The sequence below is a fragment of the Sceloporus undulatus genome, chromosome 1 (genome assembly GCF_019175285.1).
Source record: "Sceloporus undulatus isolate JIND9_A2432 ecotype Alabama chromosome 1, SceUnd_v1.1, whole genome shotgun sequence".
In the NCBI taxonomy this organism is placed as follows: Eukaryota; Metazoa; Chordata; class Lepidosauria; order Squamata; family Phrynosomatidae; genus Sceloporus; species Sceloporus undulatus.
The window spans coordinates 353,688,801-353,709,844 of NC_056522.1; the positions used below are offsets into that span (position 1 = coordinate 353,688,801).

Consider the following 21,044-nt stretch of genomic DNA (forward strand, 5'->3'; position numbering starts at 1 on the left):
AAACAAACAGAACCAAGAGGTAGGTAGGTAAGTAAGTAGAAAGATAGATGGATGGATATTTGAAGGACTATATTTTGTTTTATGAGCCCTGTGATGACTGGTCCTCCAGTCACCTGAAGACTTCTCCTGAACTACAAAGGGTTAATCTGGGAGGAGGTACATGCTAATGAGAGATGACATCACATGCTAATGAGCTGTGGCATCATAGCTGATGTAAGGTCTAACTGACCAATCAGAGAGTGGGACTGCGAGATTCAAGAACTTTCTGTGGGAAATCTTTAAAAGGCCCTTTGCGGCCATGCGGTTCTTTGTCTCTCCCTTTGTTCTCTCCTGGGGGGAACCAGATGGTGTCTCTCGGAGTCTGGGAGACACAGACTCAGGGGAATGCAGGTCGAGAGGCAAGGGGCCCTTCCTGCATCCAGGAACTCAAAAGGACTGCAAATCCCATCACTGCATGAGTAGTTAGGAACGTGTTAGCTTAGTGCGTTTAGGCCTTTTGTTATTTTTAACAATGGCTTGTGTGGAATGAACTCTGTAACTATGTTCTTTGACCTGCAAGGCAAGGGGGCTTGGCAAGAGTGATATAAATTCTTTATATCCTATTCTATCCCTTTTTAAAATAAACTTCTTTCTTAAAAAGCATCTGCTGTCTCTCTGCTCCTGTACACGTGCCTTAACTCGGCTACTGATTGCTCTGGGTTAGCAAGAAAGGAAACTAGATCTCTCTCTCTATCCCTCACAAGTCCCAGTGTATGTATAGGGAGGTGTAGCTGTGGAGCTACGTATAAATATAGTCATAGTTCATTCACTGGGTGGTGGCAGCGAAAAGTTCTTTTTTTAAAAGGGATCCCCTGAGAGTAATAGTTACGCACAGTGCTTTGCCCTCAGGGATCATCACAAGCCCCTAGAGTGTTAAGTTCATCCAGACAGTCTCTTCTGTCTATCTGCATCTGAGGAAGTAGGTTCAAGTCTACAAAAGCTCATGCTACCAATTTCTCTCTTTCAGTTAGTTTCAAAGGTGCTATAAGATCCCCCAGGACATATGGAGCCCTCTTGCCTCTTTGCACATGCACATATATCTCCATGGTGGTCCCTAGGGGCTGTGATGGCATTGATAAAAACACTTTTCCCTTTAAAACAAAAAGTGAACTCCCTGCGCACCTTGTTTGCAAGTAGAATTGTTCCTCTTCATTATGATTGTGCTTGTAAACAAGACTCACTGAATGCATGCACTCTGCTTATTAACAAGGTTCACTCAGTACATGCACCATAATTTGAAAGAAAGTTGTTGTTGTTGTTGTTATGTGTCTTCAAGTCATTTCCAACTTATGGAGACCCTAAGGCAAACCTATCATGGGGTTTTCTTGGCAAGATTTTTCAGAAGGGGGTTTACTTTTGCCTTCCTACAGCCACTCCAGTAACAGCCAGTTTTATAGTGGCAGGCGTGTGTTGCACCCCTGTAGTGCCCAAGGCTGCCAATATGGTCCGCAGACTGCCGTAGGTTGCCCCTCATGTAGACAGAACATAGTTAGCACAACATGAACCTTACTGATTGTTTTGTGCTTTCAAGTAATTTCAAACTTTATTTTTTATTTTATTTTTTAAAGTCATTTCAGACTTAAGGCAACTTCAAGGTGATTCTATCATGAGGTTTTCTTAGCAAGATAGGTTCAGAGGGGATTTGCCACTCCCTTCTTCTGAGGCTGAAAAGTGTTAGTTGCCCAAAGTCACCCAGTGGCTTTCCATGGCCAAATGTGGATTCGAACCTTGGCTTCCAGAGTTGTAGTCCAACACAGAAACCATTACACCACACTGGCTCTGACCTCACTGATATCACTGTGCAAAGGCTTAGAACCTCAAAAGAGCATTTATTTATTTTTTCTGAGATGTTTTTAATAAATTGGTATTTTTTTAGAATAGAGGGAAGTTTTTGGAACTTATGTTAAATCAGAAGATTACATTAATTCATCTAACTCAGTATTGTCAATACTGACTGGCAGTGGCTCCCCTAGGTTTCAAAAGAAGCAGAAACCGGGGAACATCCAGTGAAAAACAGGAGACACATTTCATGATGCTCTATGACAGGGGTAGGCAACCTGCGGCCCGCGGGCCGGATGCGGCCCAGCAAGGCCTTGGGATCGGCCCCAGCCCAGTCCTGCCGCCGATTGCCGGCGGGGTCTTTGGGGGGCAATTGTCTATAGAAGCCTCAGAAACATGCATTTATATTAATATTTTTTTAAAAATCAGCAAATTTTTTCGCGTGTCCTCCATTTTTTTAAAAAATGTCTTCCATTTGAAAATTTTGTCCTACATTTGTCCTAGTTTATTTATATATTTATTTTTTTTAAAAAAAATATATTTAATTATTTATTTTTTGGCTTCGGCCCCCCAGTTGTCTGACGGACAGCAACCCGGCCCCCGGCTCAATAAGGTTGCCTACCCCTGCTCTATGAGGTTTTCTACTAATAAAACAACCATCTTCTGAGTATCTAAATATTTGTCTCTTCTCCCTGTGTATTGCCCTGCCTTTCAGACATGGATCTTTTCCAGACACCTGGAGATGTCAAAGATTGAACCAGGGGTCTTTCCCATTAAAAAACAGCCTTTTCTACCACTGCATTGTGGCCCATCCCCATTGATACAAAAAGAGAAAAGTGTGTAGAATATATGGCTGTTTATAACTATGATTTATTATAGACTAATCATTTAACAAAAGCTTTACACAACCAGATGATTTAGCCCTCATGACTGTGCAATGATTATAACTGGAATTTGATTGCCCATGTCATTTCAGCTGTTTTGTTTTTGTACCGTTAAAAACTTTTCATTGACCATTTTCTCCCCATCTTTTATCTCCACCAGGTTGGCTTCAAGTACCAATTTTTCTAATCAAGCAGAAAGGTACAGTACAATCAAGTCCACCCTCTTACCAATTACAGAGCAAAAAAGAATATAAATACACTGTAGACTCTTAAGAAATGTTGGGTTTGAATGTACATCCCAACATACAGTAAGTAGTTCTCACATCAGAAAGTTTTCTCTGTATCAGAATGGAGATAGCCCTGTAGATATTCTGGATTATAATAGCCATCTTCCCCAGCCTGTATGACCAATGGTGGAGGATGATGGGTACTCATTTATTTCGACATGTCTTTCCACAAAGGCTATAAGCATCTCAAAACAATTAAAATATTCAACAGTACAACAAAAACAAGAGAAACACGTATAATTAAAACTAAACTTTCCCCCAGGAATATCAGATCATAGCAGTAATTGATATTCTTGATGAAGTGAGTCTTCTTTAGTTCTTTCATGTTAGGATATGCCAGTAGAATCATGATACCTCTCTCCTTCTCTTCCTTTACTTTGCCCTGTAGCATGATGATCCCAGGAAATGCTGCAGGGGTGGCCAAGCAATTTCTCCGTTGTGTTTTTCATCAGCTGGCTCCCAATGGTATATTTCCCCAGCTGTTCCAGAGCAACATCAAAGGTAATGTGCAATGCCTCTGATTTCATTCTGCCACTCTTCACCACCTCCATACTAAAATCGTATTGATACAAAATAGTGTCCTTTGCAGATGGAAGTTTTTTGAGGACCTTGGCCACTTCCCTCATGGATTTCAGTGAACTCAGCTCCATAGCTGCATTGAGCCAGCTCTTAGAGGTTAGTTCACCATTAATTCTACTTTAGCAACTAATATAATACTTTGTATTATATACTGGATGTATTTTGCCTTCCTATTTTGTCCTGGTATCTTCTCTAATCTGAGGGTTGCTCTTACCAGGGCCCAAACTACTCACACACCACTTTGTTTTGTTCAGAACGTAGGAGTTCTGCAGCCCTGCAGAGTTTTTTGCAGCCTCGAGATGGATTTCAGAAGTCTTCTGTAAATTCATATTTTGACAAGGGTGGCCTATTTCTTTGTTATTTGGTGGGGCACAGAACTCTCTGACAGGAAAGGCTAAATATCTCACAAAACTACAAATTCCAGAACATCATAGCATTGAGTCATAGCAGTTAAAGTGGTGTCAACCTGCTTTATTTCTGCAGTGTGGCAGCAGCCTTGGTCTCCAAGTACTTCATACTACGATTCATAGAAGTATGGATGCATCATGGGCCACATAGGGAAAGCACCACTACAAATCGCCTTTCCTTTTTGGGAGGGACGATTCTTCCCTTCCCCCAGTCCATGAGTAACCACTGCTTATTCCAACATAACTATTAATAAGGGGTGATGGGATTTGTATCCCAGACATCTAGAAGGCCAAAGATTATACAACTCAGATCTATTTTACTATTTTACTAGTACCCCAAAATTCATTTGACTGAGTATTTTGCAAAGGATGTGCATTTAGGATTAAAGAATTTGAATTCTTTGATTCATTTTGAGTAGTAGAACTGAGGGGAATTCACAGTACTTCTACATGAAAGTGCCCTTCTTGTTCTCCCAAATTTCAATAGCCTAATGTTGATATGGAAAAAGAGTACTTGGATTTTTGCTATATTTAGACAATTGGACTTAGAAATTCTTGTTGCTTTAGCAAGAGATCCCCATTTACCTTCTGTTTATCTCTGGATTAGACAAACATATGCAAGCTATTGTAATCATATCCATAAGGAATCTCCCATGTCCAGAGGTAGCATATAGTTACTGAGGGCAGACTTAGTGAAAGGCTGTTGTTTGTTGTGCACTTTGGAACATCATTCTAAGCTCTGTTTGAAACAAGTTACTGGCCTAATGAAACTTTCAGCATCTTCAGCTATTTTCTCCCCTTTCTTATATTCTTATGATACTTAACATGCACTTTTTATCCATGGAGCATAATGGCAATGGGTTGCCTCCAAACTGAGGCACATATACCTACAGCTGGACTGATGGAAGACCAATTCCCTGCCCACTCCTTCCCCATGGCAACCTCCCAATTTTTATATAAGGGGTCAAGGGACCCTGGCGAATAGGGATAGCTGTAGTGCAAGGGAAGAGCCTCCAAAAATGATTAGAAGGTGATTCTGTGAGTAAAGTCCTTTGAATACAGGCAGATCCTATATTCAACCCAAAGCAATGAATAACAATGTGAAGTCAAAGGCTTTCCTAGCAACCATCCATAGTTTTTTGTGGGTTTTTTGGGCTATGTGGCCATGTTCTAGAAGAGTTTATTCCTTCCTGAAAAACCCACAAAAACAATGTATAACATTTTCTTATATGTGGAAGAAAGTGAAAATCTCCCATTTAAATATGATCATTACTCTTTGTAGTTTTCAACAATACTTCTTAGGGTTTTTGGTGGTGGGGGTTGTTCTGGCTAATTGTTTGCTTATTATTTATTTATTTGCATCCATATTTACTTAGGGCTTAAACACCAAAAAGAATTTGCCAGCAGGGGGTGCAATGTTACGCTGCTTGGAAAACATTGCTGCATTTATGGAAGCTTTGCCGATGGATACCCCAAGCAACCTCTGGACCACTATCAGCAACCAATTTCAGACTTTCTTTACAAAGCTGCCTTCTGTTTTGCCGCTTAAGGTAAAGTATATGCAGTGTGAGGCTTTCATTAACAATACACTTCATCCTCACTGTTAATTTTTTTACATTCTCTTACATACACACACACACTCACCTGATAATATAGAATTCATTTTTTTCAAATGAAAAGAACTAACTGTTTCCCCCTGTTTCCTCCCCATTGAATCCCAGTGCCCTTTAGATTCTGGTTTAAGGATAATGATCTGCTTGCTGAAGATACCCACCAGCAGTGCCGCCAGGGTAAGTAGGAAAGTGTAGAAAACCCTCTCCTATTTTGCACCAGTATAGGTTTCTGTTTTCTCTTGGTGGGAAGAGTATTATGACTGACTGAAATTGTGCAGCGTCAAGCTGGAAAGCAGGGCTCAGAATCTAGGTTACATTGATGTGTGGGAGGGATTAAATTTACTATGTGGGTGGGAATTAATGTCTTCTTAAGAAGCCGGATTTTGTTCTTTTTCTTTAAAAAAATCCACACTAGCAGACTTACCTAGAGCCTTATTCTGCCATTCAGGAGTTTGGCCAAACTAAGATATTTTGCTGCTGCAGTCAGAGCAGCAAATGACAAAGTACACTTCTACTTACTGAAGTCAAGGTGCATGCTAATTCAAGCCAGCCAAAGTATTATATATGTTCCGGGGTTATATATATATATATATATATATATATATATATATATATATAGGCACATCAGTCACAGCATACCACTGGTTTTATAACAAAGAAAATAACAGTTCCTTCTGTTTTATGCACTACCCAATCTGCTGCCTGAGACACCTTCTTCTTCTTATCCAGCGGTAGAATTGGCTCTGAGAACAAGTATAGTATTTGATTAACAGGAAACATTAGCTAGGGTAGATTCTCTGTTTTACCTACTTTACTGAAATTTATAGGGCTAAATCCAATTGTTAGTCCAAACTGGATTTTTTTTTTGTTTTTTTGTTATGTGCCTTCAAGTTGACTCTGACGTATGGAGGTGTTTGTTGTTGTGTCCCTTCCTGTCATTTCTGACATGCTGACGAAACCTACCAATGGAAATTTGGAATCAATGGAAATTTGTTAAGGCAGTACTTCTGTAAATTCCATTGATTTGTTGGGTCTACTCTGGCTGGGACTAACACTTAGATTTAGGTCGTAGCATTTTTACAGTAGTTGCTTTTTCGTTTATGGTTAAAAAACACAAATCACAAACAAGCACAAAGAAAAAGGGAATTTGAAAGAAGGAGACTATTAATGGCAGCTCATATTGGATGTCAGTGTCATAGTCACATGTGGGCACAGTGGGAGGTGGGACAATAGCTCAGTGTAGAATGTATATGTATGAAAGATCAATTTCCTAGCATTTCCATTTCAAAACATCAGGTAGCAGGCAATTAGGGAGACTTTCTACTTAGATCCCTACAGAGCCCTGCCAGGTAATTCTTGGCTAGAGAAATGAGCAGCCTGACCTTGGAAACATTAATACACTATGTATTAATGGGACTGGTACCCACGGTTTCATGCTCCCATCTCTGAAAAAAAAATATCTCTTGGCAATTTCAAGGTTCTCCAGTACAATTCTGTGGTATGCTTCTGATGGACGTTGAAAATAGAGCCATGCTGGAGGACCTAGAAATGCCTAGAGGCATGTTCCCTCTAGAATCTCTAGGTCCTGCAGCACCTCTTGTTCTTCACTGTCATGGCTACAGGAGTTTACAGATACCATGCAGCTGTGGACAAGTCTACATAGGGACCACCAAATGCAGTGTTTTAATATGAATCAAGGAACACAAGAGACACTGCAGACTGGGTCAGCCAGAAAAATCAGCAGTAGCAGAACACGTTATAAACCATCCTGGGCATAAAATGCTATTTGAAAACACTGAAATTCTGGACCATGACAACAACTATCAGGTCAAGAATGCACAGGGAAGCTATTGAAATCCACAAACACCTATACAATTTCAATAGGAAAGAAAAAACTCTTAAAGTAAACAAAGTTTGGCTACCAGTCCTGAAAAACACCAAAATCAAGACCCAGCACATGCGTGCGCGCACACACACACACATGCCTCACTCACTTCCATGCCAGCATTCTCTGAAGATGCCAGCGCCACAGATGCTGGTGAAAATTCAAGAATAAATTCTTCCAGAACACAGCCACATAGCCTGAAAAACCCACGAAAAACTATTAATGCTGGCCATGAAAGCCTTCGACTTCACAAAGAATAGTCTGCTGCCTTTCACTGTCCAGCAATTCTTACCAACAGGAAATTCTTCCTAAATTATGCATGGTGTGAAGAAAATGAATCAAGATTTGCTCCTCTCTCATAATTGTAGACTCTCAGGATCATCCAGTGAAGGTGGGACATACAGAACAGATGGAAGGAAATATATCTTCACACAACACTTAATAAAATGATGAAATTCAGTACCATAAGATGTAGTGATTGCCACTGACTTGGATAATTTTAGAAAGGAAACTTTTAAATAAAGCAGTCGATAGCTTCTTGTTCCTAATAGCGATATGTTACCTTTAGCATCAGAGGTAGTATGCCTCTAATTATGAGTTGTTTGGAAACATGGTTGGAAAAGTATTATGCTCATATCATTTTTGTGGGCAAATATGATTCAGGATTAGACATGCTCTTGGTCTGATGCAGCAAGATTCTTCATATGTTCTTAGGATATACATCTCTCCACATTGGTCTGTGGCCCTCTATGTGGTTAAAAGTGGCCAATGTGTGCAAGCAAACTGCTATTCTAGTCTCCTACCTTCACCCTGAAAAGTATCCCAGAGGGAGGGGAAGGATCCTGCTTTTTCTGGCATCCTCTCCAGGTGTTGGCTGAGAAATTCCTGAGTACAGGAATGAATCACCAGTTTGAACCAGCTGCAACCTCATGATGTCCAAGCAAAAGAGTGAAGGCTTTGTTATGATGAATGATTTCACATCCCATGCAACACCCTTTGTTTTGCTGAAAGATGCAAATGTCCTGACATTCCCTCCATATTTCTTTCACTTCAGAGTCTGCTGGAACCATTTTCAAAACTGCTGAGTTTCATCATTCAGAATGCTGTCTTCACCCTGGCCTACCTGGTAGAACTATGTGGTTTATGCCATAGAGCTTTCACTAAGGTAACTAAGCAATGCATTCTTTAAAAAACTGAAACTGATGAAAGCCTCTCTCTACACATACTATCAGCTTTTAGCAGAACTGCAATTGAGACAAATACTAAAACAAAACAAAATCTTGTTTTTTCCTGTCTTACATTAAGAATGCTGACATTTTCTGGTGTGCAATTTTCGCAGAATATAGCTGTGTATGAAACATCAAGATCCAAAATCTGTGTCAGGTTATATACGTATCCCTGACTTCTGTTGCTACATCAGGAGTACTTACAGTCTGCTGAATTGGATAGGGAGCCTTGGGCCACCAAGATGATTTTGGACCACAGCTCTCATAATCTCTTCGCAATGTCCATGCTCAGTGAGGATTCTGGGAGTCATAGATTTCTGAAGTTCAGAGGTTTGCCCTCCCTTGGACTAAAAAAGCAGTAGTAGCAGCTGCCTCATGATACTGGCAAAAAGTAACATGACCTACAGTTAACATAAGAGCAAGTGTTATTGTGTGTTTCAGTGTAAAAAGTTTTTTGGAAAATCCTTGAAATTCCAGGAGTCCTGTGAACATAATTGGGATAGCAATGCTGGTTTAATGGCAGTACACTGTTTTTATGGAGGAAACAGCAAGAAAACGCACAATTAATTTGAATCTATGTTTTGAGCAGAATAAAAACCATTGCTATTTTTGATTAAATGACAGTTACAAAGGGTATGTGACTAGTGCAAAATTTGTACTTCCAAAGAAATATGTGATAAATTTTCCACTTTTAAATTAATTTTAGGGTCTAAAATCACAGCATGATAAAAAAGTCATATCTATGGACATTGTAGACAAGGTTCTGCATACCTAATGCATTTACATGGTATAAGATAGCACTGGAAATTTCAGCTTTTCTTATAACAAACAAACAGGGTTTCTAGTTCTTATGATTCTATCAGAAAGCATTAATAATAATAATAATAATAATAATAATAATAATAAGCTTTATTTGTATACCACTTTTCCATGGATGATCAAAGTGGTTTCCAATATCAGATTAACAATACATAACACATCATGACTCTACTTCTCTCCCCTCAAGATGGTGGTCGGGAGGAGGGCTCATCTTCTTGGCAGGCAGAGGCCTGTTGTTTCTTAGACTGTGTCTGTAATATTCACAAAAGGTTCTGAAAACATGATTATTTCTGAACATTTTGTTAGACACAGTTATGGGCCATTACAAGTATTAGTACCCGCATGTGGCTGTTTAGGTATTTTCAGGGGTTATACATTGTTGCCTTTTGGATCACGGTGGCCATCTTTGGCCAAATCTGTCTGCCTTTTCCACCTCAATTCACCCATTCATTGCCCCAAAACTTTGGAAAAACCTGAATAGATGAAATGGATTATGCTTCTGCCAGCCAATTAATGCATTTAATTGCACTGGGAAAATTGGATACCTCCTCCCTCTATTGTTTATTTGTATCTGTTGAGGGAAATGTGACATGAATGTGAAAGGTGCTTGCATCATCCACATCTGTGTTAAGTACAGTTTTTTTTTATTCAGTGGCTTGCCATTTGTAGTATTTCTGTTGTAAATGTATTGTTGTGAGTTCATTACATTGCCCCCTCTTCCAAAATGAAAGAGGGAGGGAGGGGGAAAGTGTTAGACATTTTTGTTTATATGTTTTTTTAAACCTCCCAAAATCCAGATCTGTAAGCTGGAGAAGCAGTTGACATATATATCATAAGAGAGCAAATTAGCTTGTCTGGATGTGGTGGGGCACTCCTCCATTTTCTGCATGCCAAGACAAAATGCTCAGTGGAACAGAACAGCAGATGTCATTGCCACACTCCTTGATGATATAGAGCCATTTCCTTCCCTTGTGGAATCAAAATCTGTCTCTCAGGAGCTAGGAAAGATGGAATTTGGACAGATGCAGACACATACACAGAAGGGACTAGGCCATTGGAGGACATACTGTATTTTCCCTGAGGTAACTAAAATATATGCACTCTCTGAGACAAACATTTTACCTCACTGGTTTTATTTCCTCCCCCCCCCACCACCACCACCACCATCACCACTCTATTGGGAGCAAATTTTCTCATTCTAATCCTTTGGCCCCAATCCCAAATTCGTATGAAACAAGCACTTCTCAAGGGATGCTCCTGCTGGTGGAAGGTGGAGGTGGTTTTCAGTTATTCCCCCTTCATCCTGTACAGCCTTTGACTCCCAAAATCTGTTTGGGAGAGTTGACAGATCCTCCAGAATAGTATGGGAAGTGGAACGGGAAATAAGGAATAGATGATAATTCCCTGCCTTATTCTGCCAGCAGGAGCTTTCAGTGAAAAAAAAAAAGCCTTCTGTGTGCATGTGTTTGCTGTGAATGGGAATATATAGGCACACACTGGTTGCAATCCTACATGGCTGAGTGCAGCACAGTAAGTCCACATGTGGACCTATCATAGGATAAGCCAAAACCACTCTGATAGGTTTTTTTGTGTGTTTTTCGGACTATGTGGCCATGTTCTAGAAGAGTTTATTCCTGACGGTTTGCCAGCATTGTGGTTGGCATCTTCAGAGAATGAAGTGCAGACTTCCAGCATCCACAGATGCTGGCGAAACATCAGGAATAAACTCTTCTAGAACATGGCCACATAGTCCGAAAAACACACAAAAAAACCTATCAGAGTGGTTTTGGCTGAAAAAACTATGGATGCTGGCCTTGAAAGCCTTTGACCTCATCACTCTTTGACTTACTGAACAGCTTCTGAAACTCCCCCTGCCCCACAACATGGCCATTCCTTGCTTTGTGGGGAGTAGTTAGAATTACAGAAGCATCTGGTTACATCCCTGTAGCCAGACACAAAATTATTGTACAGTTGGCCCTCCACATTTTCAGCTTTGACTTTTGCACATTTTATTATTTGCGGTTTTGATTAATATGTTTTCTCTAGGAATCTCTAAGTCCTCCAGCATAATTCTGCTAGAAGTAGACCACAGAGTTTGCTGGAGAACCTCGAGAACATTTGTAGGCCCTTCAGCATGATTCTGTGATCAGCTTCTGGCAGATGTTGACCATAGAGTGACACTAGAGAACCTGGAGATTCCTAGAGGTAAAAGGTAAAAAAAAAAATCATGCTTTTTTTTATTTACAGTTTTTTCACATTCATGAGGGTCCTTCTCCCCTAATGAATGTGGAGGGACTACTGCCAGGGTCTTCCAGCAGTCTCAGTGCTGCTGTAATAATTTCAGAAATGGCTAAGGGGATGTAGCCAGATGCTTCCGCAATTCTGCCCACTCTCCATGAAGCTTTAGATGGTTTTCAGTTATGGAGGGAGACTTGGCCACTGTGGAGAGACGGAAGGGAATACCAACCCCTGCAGCACCTCTCTCCCTCTCTCTGTACATATTTGCTACATATCTGGATCAGGGATGACCAATGTCGGATGGTTCCCTCCTTGTTCTCCTTCTGCTGACAAGTAAAAACATGTTCATTTTGTAGGTTTTTAGGAATTAACTGATGGACATTTGATGGTGTGCTATGCTGTTTGGTTGGTTTATTTACAGTATATAATCTTTTAATGACTTTTAAAAGGTTATAACTGTACAGATTGTTTAATTGTTTTTAAATTATGTATACACAAGCACACATCTCTTTCTATATCTATAAGGTTTTTATATAATTTTTAATCTATACTGGTTTTAATTATTTATAAGCTGCATTGAGTCCTATTATTGGAAAAAAGGAGGAGTATGAATGAATGAATAAAACACCAACATGACCACCAGCAACAAAAACACTGGGCTGTCCAGGAGCCTAGCTTTACTCCCAGGACTATCTATCGATCTCATTAGATGCAAATTGTGATATATCCCACGTTGAAATGGTTTCTTGGTTTTTACAAAATCCTGGAGAAGCTGGAGGGCTCCGTTGTTGTTGTTGTTGTTGTTGTTACGTGCCTTCAAGTCATTTCTGATTTATGACAACACTTGGGCAAGCCTATCACAGAGTTTTTTGGCAAGATTCGTTCAGAGGTTTTTTCCCAGTGCTCCGCTCCCTTCTGAGGGTGAGAGAGAGTGATTTGCCTTAGGTCACCCAGTGGGTTTCTATGACTGAGCATGGATATATGTACATATTTAAAAAGATTTGTCACAGGTTTTGTTTTGTTTTAGGAACGGGATAAATTCTATTTGTCCCGTAGTGTCATCTTGGAGTTGCTGCAGGCCTTGAAGTTGAAGTCACCCTTGCCAGATACAAACCTGCTTCTTTTGGTCCAGGTACAAAAGAAACTTTACTTAGTTTTTTTTAAAAAAAAGTTGTACAGTTAATGTTCTTTTACTTATCAGTGTTTAAAAGGCCTTATGCCAGTCAGAGATTCTGCTGCCTGAATGCCACTTCTCCACACCAAGCTTTCACTGAGGAAAACACTTTGATAAGTTATCCTACAACATTCACATGCCATTTCCCTCCTTCATCTGTCTAACTAAGGCCCGTTACAGACAGGCCGACAGTACGCGCTTTGCGCGTACTAGGGTTAGGAAGGGGCATTCCTTCTGGATGCCCCTAACCATAGTACGCGCTTTGCGTGTACAAAATGGCAGCGTCTGTTCTACACGGGCACCACCATCTTGACGTAGCAGATGCATAGCGTCCACACATCGTGCGGCGGAAGTGACGCCGCAAGTGCATGACTAGCGACTCGCGGCGCCACTTCCAGGGCGCAAAAACAAGCGCCATTTTCGGGCTTCTTTTTGCTGCGTCTGGCAACCGCGTGGTTTGACCGGACTTGGGTCCGAGTTACTTGAGGGAACACCTCTCCTCACACAATCCGCTCGCACTCTCAGAACAGCAGGGAAATACCTACTTGAGTATCCCAAGGTGAGACTGGCAGTAACTCACCAGAGAGCATTTACATTGATAGCACCGATGTATTGCAATAAACTCCCTGAAGAGATCCGATTAAGTCCCACTTTGACCATCTTTAAAAAGGCACTGAAAACTCATCTCTTTGGGGTAGCATACCCACCTGACTCATTATAGAGAAAGATATTCCCTAACAAAAGCTTACTTCAAGACGTTTAACCTGCGATTGAGATATTTTAAGATTGTATTTATACGTTGTTTCTATAGGTTTTATTTTTATTGGAGTGTATCTGAGATTGTAATTGATGTTATATGAATATATCGACTGATTCTGTACACCGTTTTGATCTGCTGGAAAAGCGGTATATAAATAAAGTTATTATTATTATTATTATTATTATTATTATATAATATGCAAATACAGATACATCTAAATCCATAATAATAATAATAATAATAATAATATCCAAAACAAATCTTGTCCTAAGCATTTTGGATAAGGGAGGCTCAATCTGTATTTAATAGTAAGGCTAGCCTGATTGTAGATGATCTGTTATAATTATCTGTGGTTGGACTGTCAATCCATAGCAAATGGTACAGGGCTTCTTACAATGAATCAATGTGAAAAGGGTTCCCTAAAAGTAAATATTTTGAAAAACATGAGTGATCCAAACAAAAACAAAAAAAGATTAATTTGAAGCTTCTCCTCATTCTTCAAACTTTTGGCCATTCCTTTTGTCCATGATGGGCCCAGTACATTTATTCTACACTAGGGCAGAATGAAACCACAGAGCACACACTAGAGGCAAACACACAGAGAGTTTTTAAATACAGGCAGCCTGGCAGTTGCTGTCCTGAATCACAGAATGACTGGGTTGGCAATCTCTGGCACTTAATCACGTCGAAATGACAAGTAGCTGAAATGGAAGTGACCAGGATGGCCCACGGCACGATGAGGAGCTCTGCAGACTTGCTCCTTGGGTCACGCACAGCTCCACATGATTGACAGCTTCTTCCCCCCAACCTCCGAGTGTCTGCGTTTGGGCATATGTTTCTGCGAGTTGGTATTTCTCATAAGCATGGACACATTAGTCAGAGAAAATAAGCAGTTGCCAGGAGAGTGGAAAGCAACATCGATGTTCTAAATTGCACAAGGCTTAGAAGTTCTCTAAAAACAATTATAATAATATCAAAGTTAGAGAATAAGCTTGGTGGTGGGAGAGGAGAAACACAGGTACTGAGTTAAGAAAAAAAGGTAATATTTGTGAGTACATTTGGTATAGGTCTTTTCTTGTCAATTAAAAAAAAAATAGCCCCTAAACCTTGATTTCTTAAAAAGTGGAGCGGCATTGATTTACAGATAGCCAGCATGGTGTAGTGGTTTAAGTGTTGGACTACGACTCTGGAGATCAGGATTTGATTCTTAGCTTGGCCATTGAAACCCACTGAATGACCTTGAGTGAGTCACACACACTCAGCCCCAGAAAAGCCTATGCTAGGGGTTACACACAACAACAACAACAACAACAACAACAACAACACAACAACAACAACAATGGATTTCCACTTCTTGCACTCTATTCCAAAATAGCAAAATTGCAGAAGATAGGACAGAGTACTGTCTCAGCCAAGAAGCATGTTCTTCCCCATAGGAGAAAGTTTGAAGGACTGCTAAACTGTCTTGCTAAAAACTTTTATAGAAGAAGAGAAACCCATGTGTCAAAGAGGAGAGCAGTCTTTGTTGAGGCCCAAGACATTGTGCTATCTGAGCACAGAATTAGTCCCTGGTACAGCATTCTTCACCATTGGCCATGTTCTCTACAGCTTTTTGGAGAGGCAGTTAAGCAGCATCTTGAGAATGGCTGCTTCCCACTCTGGGATCAGAACCTCTCAAGAAGAAGAAAAGAAGACCTGTTGGTATATAGTATTGGAAGTACAGTACTGACATTAGGGTGGAGAATCCTGAGGTCTATTGCCTGTTTAACCATGAAGTGCACCAGACCAACAGTGATATTCTCTTAGCCTAAGCTATGTCACATGGTTGTCATGAGGATAACAGAAATGTTCCCCTTGAATCGCTTTGGAGAAGCAGTATTTATTTGTTCATGTAATTTCTATCCCACTTTTCTCTCAACAAGGAACAAAGGCAGTTTACAATGAAGTGAAAAACTAGACAGAATTAAAAAACATGGTGATACAAAAATTAAAAATAATCCCATTAACTATACCCATAATCTTTGTTATTGTTGTTGTGTGCCTTTACCTTGTTTCTGATGTGTGGCAACCTTAACACGAATCTTTTTTTCTTGGCAGGTTTTTTCAGAGGGGGTTTACCACTGCCATCAACTGAGGCAGAGAGCATGTGACTTGCCCATGGTCACCCAGTGGGTTTCCATGGCCAAGCAGGGATTTGAACCTGGTCTCCAGAGTCTGAGTCCAACACTCAAACCACCATGACATTCTGGCTCTCAACCCATAATCTACAAAATAATCTAATCTAATCTAGACTCATAATCTACAAGAGTCCAAAATCATTTAAAAGCTGTAATAATAAAGATTTTAAAAATGCACCTCATATAAAAACCCTTTGGCACACTCACTTTCTAAATGCCTGTTTAAATAAAAAGGTCTTTACCTGCCATTGAAAGTAGAGCAGAGAAGGGGGCCAGCCTAGTCTGCCATGGGAGGAAATTCCACAGCTGGGAGCAGTCACCAAGAAGGCCTTCTCATGTCTCCTCACCAAACAGGTCTGGGACCTGAGAAAGACCATGAGAAATATTTTTTTTTAAAGAAAAGGCCTGTTACAGACTGCCAAAATAAAGCTGCTTTAGGTCTCTTTGGAGGTATGCTATTTAAATGATGCATGGGTCCTAAGAGTCTGGAGGTTGCGCCAAAGCCACACTCCATTTCTAAGCACTGGAGTGCAGCTTTGGTGCAGCTTCCGGATTCTTAAGACCCATGCATCATTTAAAGAGCATACCTCCAAAGAGACCCGAAGCAGCTTTATTTTGGCAGTCTGTAACAGGCCAATGATTGTTAAAAGGGCATTTCAAATAAATTGGGAGTTAGCAGCTGAAGGATGAGAGGAGGTTGTAGGCTGGAGAGCAATGCTGCAGGAAATTCCAAGAAGTCAGCCTGGGCCAAATGAAGTGACAGACAAAGAACAGAATTGCTGGGAACTGACCAGTAGAGCAGTCTGTGTTCTGTTTCACAGACAGGCTGTTAGACAGAAAGAGACGTTTATTTGGAAGTATATAAAAGGACAAGAAGTGACCTCTTACAGTGAAGAGGAGAGTGGAACAAGAAAAAGCAAGGAAATATCTCTTTTGTTATAAGATTCTGTATATAGAACTGTAAAACCCTAATGTGTCAGACACATAGTGATACAAGGAGGGTATTTTGTTGAAAGAAAAAATAATCTGGCTTAACTTTTAAAAGCTATTCCTGTTGGCAGTTGCTGGTTTCCATGCTAGTGTAAAGAAAATCCGGTTTCTAGCAATGGTGACACTAGGGTTGGTGTCACCTGGTGCGGTAACTCATGGTGTCTCACACATATCCATTCACTTCCTCCTATACCACACCATACAGAATCCTTGGTAATGTCACTTCCTGTTTCTTTTTTAAAAAAATCCTGCACCTAAATTGGCCCATGGTGGGCCCAAAACATGGTGGAAATGCCTCCCACACCCCTAGAAAGCATTTTGGGGCAAAACAATTATTCACCTTTGCGGGTCCCAGTTGGGCCTCCAGACATGGTGGAAATCATAGAATCATAGAATCCTAGCATTGGAAGAGATCTCAAGGGCCATCCGGTCCAACCCCTCGTCATGCAGGAAGACACAATCAAAGCACCCCCAACAGATGGCCATCCAGCCTCTGTTTAAAAGAGACTCAGCCACTTTCTGGGACAGTGTATCCCACTGTCCAACATTAGGGTGTTCTTCCTAATGTTTAGGTGGAATCCCTTTTCTTGTAGTTTGAGTCCATTGCTCTGTGTCCTAGCTTCTGGAGCAGCAGAAAACAAGCTTGCTCCATTCTCTGCATGACATTCCTTCAAATACTTAAACAGGGCTATCATGTTACCTCTTAACCTCTTCTCCAGACTAAATATACCCAGCTCCCTAAGCTGCTCCTCATAGGGCATGATTTCTAGATCTTTCACCATTTTGGCCACCCTCCTCTGGACGTGCTCTTTGTTGAATTGTGGTGCCTAGATCTAGACACAATATTCCAGGTGAGGTCTGTCCAAAGCAGAATAGAATGGTACTATTACTTCCCTTAACCTAGAATGCATTCTCTCTGTTCCTGGACTTACACTGATTGCTCTCTAGAGCTTTTGCTTATCTACCTATCCATGAAGTCTTTTGTTGGAACTTTATCGTAGACAGCAGATGTCTAGGCATAGCAGCCATAAGGCTTTCCTTTACACCATACACATTAAATCTGTCATCCATGACATTTTGGCAACTTGGACAGCATTGATATGGGGAATGGCAAAGCACATTGGAAATGAATGTAGACCCTTTGTCTAATTTATGGGCCTTTTTCTTGTGATACTGGGCAGAAACCTACTCTGCTTTCTGGAGGGATGCTGATAGTATTATGAAAAAATGATAAATATCAAAAAGTGTATGGTAAACAGGTGGCTGTGGCACTTAGCAGAGGCATGGCGGTTATCACCTATTCACATTGAAATAATCTCAAAACACAATAATTGAGTAGTATTATTTCACTGAAGCAAATGAGCAGGATGTAGAAAAAGAGCATGTGTGCGGGTCTCTGGGAGTGCATATTGCCCACACATTAAGAAATGTAATAGATACTTAGCTGACATTTCTCTGCTTCCTATTCAGTAATTAGTTTTTCCTCCTCATTGAAATGGAATTTGCTTCCTGCCAAGTGAAAATATGGCTCATTTTGATGTATATGTCTTTTTATACACGCCCCATTCATGTAACAGTGATCCTCACTGATCTGGGTGTCCCACTGTCATAATTAACCATCATACTGATATGTGGATTTTTTGGATTTATACCTCTTTTATACTGACTGATGCCCAAACCATTCTGCCCTCCCCATTTTTTCCTCTGCTCCCCCAGTGAAAATTGTTTAGCCAAATCCCTATTCTTACACATGACAGGGGATCCTCTCAGACATGATGATCTAGCCTTGCATTCCTTCCCGTAGAGACCTAGTTGTCCCTCACACCTGTCATTCAGGTATCAGCTAATAGTGTTTAATACTAGTGTTTTCTTTGTTTGGTTACTTGTTAATATTGGATTTTCTATGAGCTTTTAGACATTTATGATTACCAGTTCTAGAGCTGTAGTTTTAAGTGTATTGTGGAGGTTTGTTAGCCACACTGGACTCCTGTAAAAAAAGCCAGGATGCAAATAAAATACATAAACAAATAAATACCTAATTTTCACCATCTATTATTTCTAAAACAGAAGAGAACAGTAAAAGGGACTCATACCATGAGAAAAACAAGAGAAATTCATAAGAAGAGCATATTTTCCCCTGGAGTGAAACACTTGCACTGAGTCAGTTGGAACTAATTGACATAGCATTAGGATTTCATGCTGTCTAATGATCTGTGATTGGGGGAGAAATCCTGTTTGCCTTTAAACATGCTGTTGTGGGGATGGGTTTGCAGCAGTAAATACAAATAATAGAATCATAGAATCATAGAGTTGGAGGAGACTGCAAGGGCCATCCAGTCCAACCCCATTCTGCCATGCAGGAAATTCAGATCAAAGCATTCCTGACAGATGGCCATCCAGCCTCTGTTTAAAGACCTCCAAGGAAGGAAACTCCACTACACTCAGAGGGAGTGTGTTCCACTGTTGAACAGCCCTTACTGAAAAGAAGTTCTTCCTAATGTTGAGGTGGAATCTCTTTTCCTGTAGCTTGCATCCATTGCTCCAGATCCTAGTCTCTGGAGCAGCAGAAAACAAGCTAGCTCCCTCCTCAACATGACATCCCTTCAAGTATTTAAACAGGGCTATCATATCACTCCTTAACCTTCTCTTCTCCAGGCTAAACATCCCCAGCTCCCTAAATCGTTCCTCATAGGGCATGGTTTCCAGACCCTTCACCATTTTAGTTGCCCTCCTTTGGACACACTCTAGTTTCTCCTTTTAAAATTGTGGTGCCCAGAACTGGATACAATACTCCAGGTGGGGCCTGACCAGAGCAGAATAGAGCGGGACTATTACTTCCCTTGATCTAGATACTATACTTTTATTGATGCAGCCTAAAATTGCATTGGCCTTTTTAGCTGCCGGGTCGCACTGTTGACTCATGTTCAACTTGTGGTCCACTTGGACTTCCAAATCCCTTTCAAATGTAGTCTCGTTCAGCCAGGTGTTCCCTATCCTACATCTGTTTGTCTCATTTTTTCTGCCCTAAGTGCAGTACCCTACATTTCTCCATGTTGAAATTCATTTTGTTAGGTTTGGCCCAGCTTTCTAGTCTATTCAGGTCATTTTGAATCTTGATCCTGTCCTCTGGGGTATTAGCTATTCCTCTTAATTTGGTATCATCTGCAAATTTGATAAGTATGCCCCCAATTCTGTCATTCAAGTCATTGATAAAGATGTTAAATAGCACTGGGCCCAGGACAGAGCCCTGTGGGACCCCACTGGTCACTTCTCTCCAGGATGAAAAGTAGCCATTATTGAGCACCCTTTGGGTTCGGCTGGTCAACCAATTACAAATCCATGTAACAGTTACGTTGTCTAGCCCACATTTCACTAGCTTGTTTGCAAGAATGTCATGGGAACTTTGTCAAAAGCCTAATTAAAATCAAGATATACTATATCCACAACATTCCTTTCATCTAACAAGCTGGTAATTTTATAAAAAAGAGATTAGATTTGTCTGGCATGACTTCTTTCTCTGAAACCCGTGTTGACTTTTTGTGATTGCTTTCTAGATGTTCACAGACTCTCTGTTCAATGATCTGCTCCAGAATTTTTCCTGGTATTGATGTCAGACTAACTGGATGATAATTGTTGGGATCTTCTTTTTTCCCCATTTTGAAGATGGGGACAACGTTTGCCCTCCTCCAGTCTGCTGGCACTTCTCCTGTTTTCCAGGAGTTCTCAAAGATTATTGCCAATGGCTCTGATATTGCATTTGCCAGTTATTTTAGTACCCTTGGATGTAGTTCATCTGGTCCTGGAGACATATTCGTTTAGATTAAATAGATTAAACTGTACTATCTCTTCACTTATTCTGTGCTGAAATTCCCCTATTCTGTCCTCTGTTCCTTTATCCTCACGTCGAACACCCTTTGCCTTTTCTGAGAAGACTGAGGCAAAGAAGGTATTGAGTAGTTCTGCCTTTTCTCTGTCCCCTGTTAGCATTTTGCCATCTTCTCCACACAGTGGCCCTACCATTTCCTCCTCCTTCCTTTTGCTGTGGACATATCCAAAAAAGCCCTTTTTGTTGTTCTTAACCTCTTTAGCCAGCCTGAGTTCATTCTGTGTGTATTGTAAATACCTTTTTGTGGGGGCGGGGAAGGAGAGTCTTCTGATTCACTCTCTTGATGTTTTGTGCTGCTTGT

The 21,044-nt window shown here is 40.6% G+C and overlaps 1 protein-coding gene across 8 annotated transcripts in view; it reads left to right on the top strand.

The window, feature by feature from the left end:
* The window catches only part of UNC79 (unc-79 homolog, NALCN channel complex subunit), a 147,980-nt gene that overhangs the window by 111,088 nt on the left and 15,848 nt on the right, over positions 1-21,044 (top strand). For all 8 annotated transcript variants that reach the window (XM_042445517.1, XM_042445520.1, XM_042445521.1 and 5 more), the window contains 7 exons: positions 2,863-2,901; positions 3,378-3,490; positions 3,579-3,664; positions 5,352-5,525; positions 5,697-5,765; positions 8,528-8,638; positions 12,784-12,888. In XM_042445517.1, the coding sequence (XP_042301451.1) occupies positions 2,863-2,901; positions 3,378-3,490; positions 3,579-3,664; positions 5,352-5,525; positions 5,697-5,765; positions 8,528-8,638; positions 12,784-12,888 (697 nt within the window). The remainder of the gene's footprint in view (positions 1-2,862; positions 2,902-3,377; positions 3,491-3,578; positions 3,665-5,351; positions 5,526-5,696; positions 5,766-8,527; positions 8,639-12,783; positions 12,889-21,044) is intronic.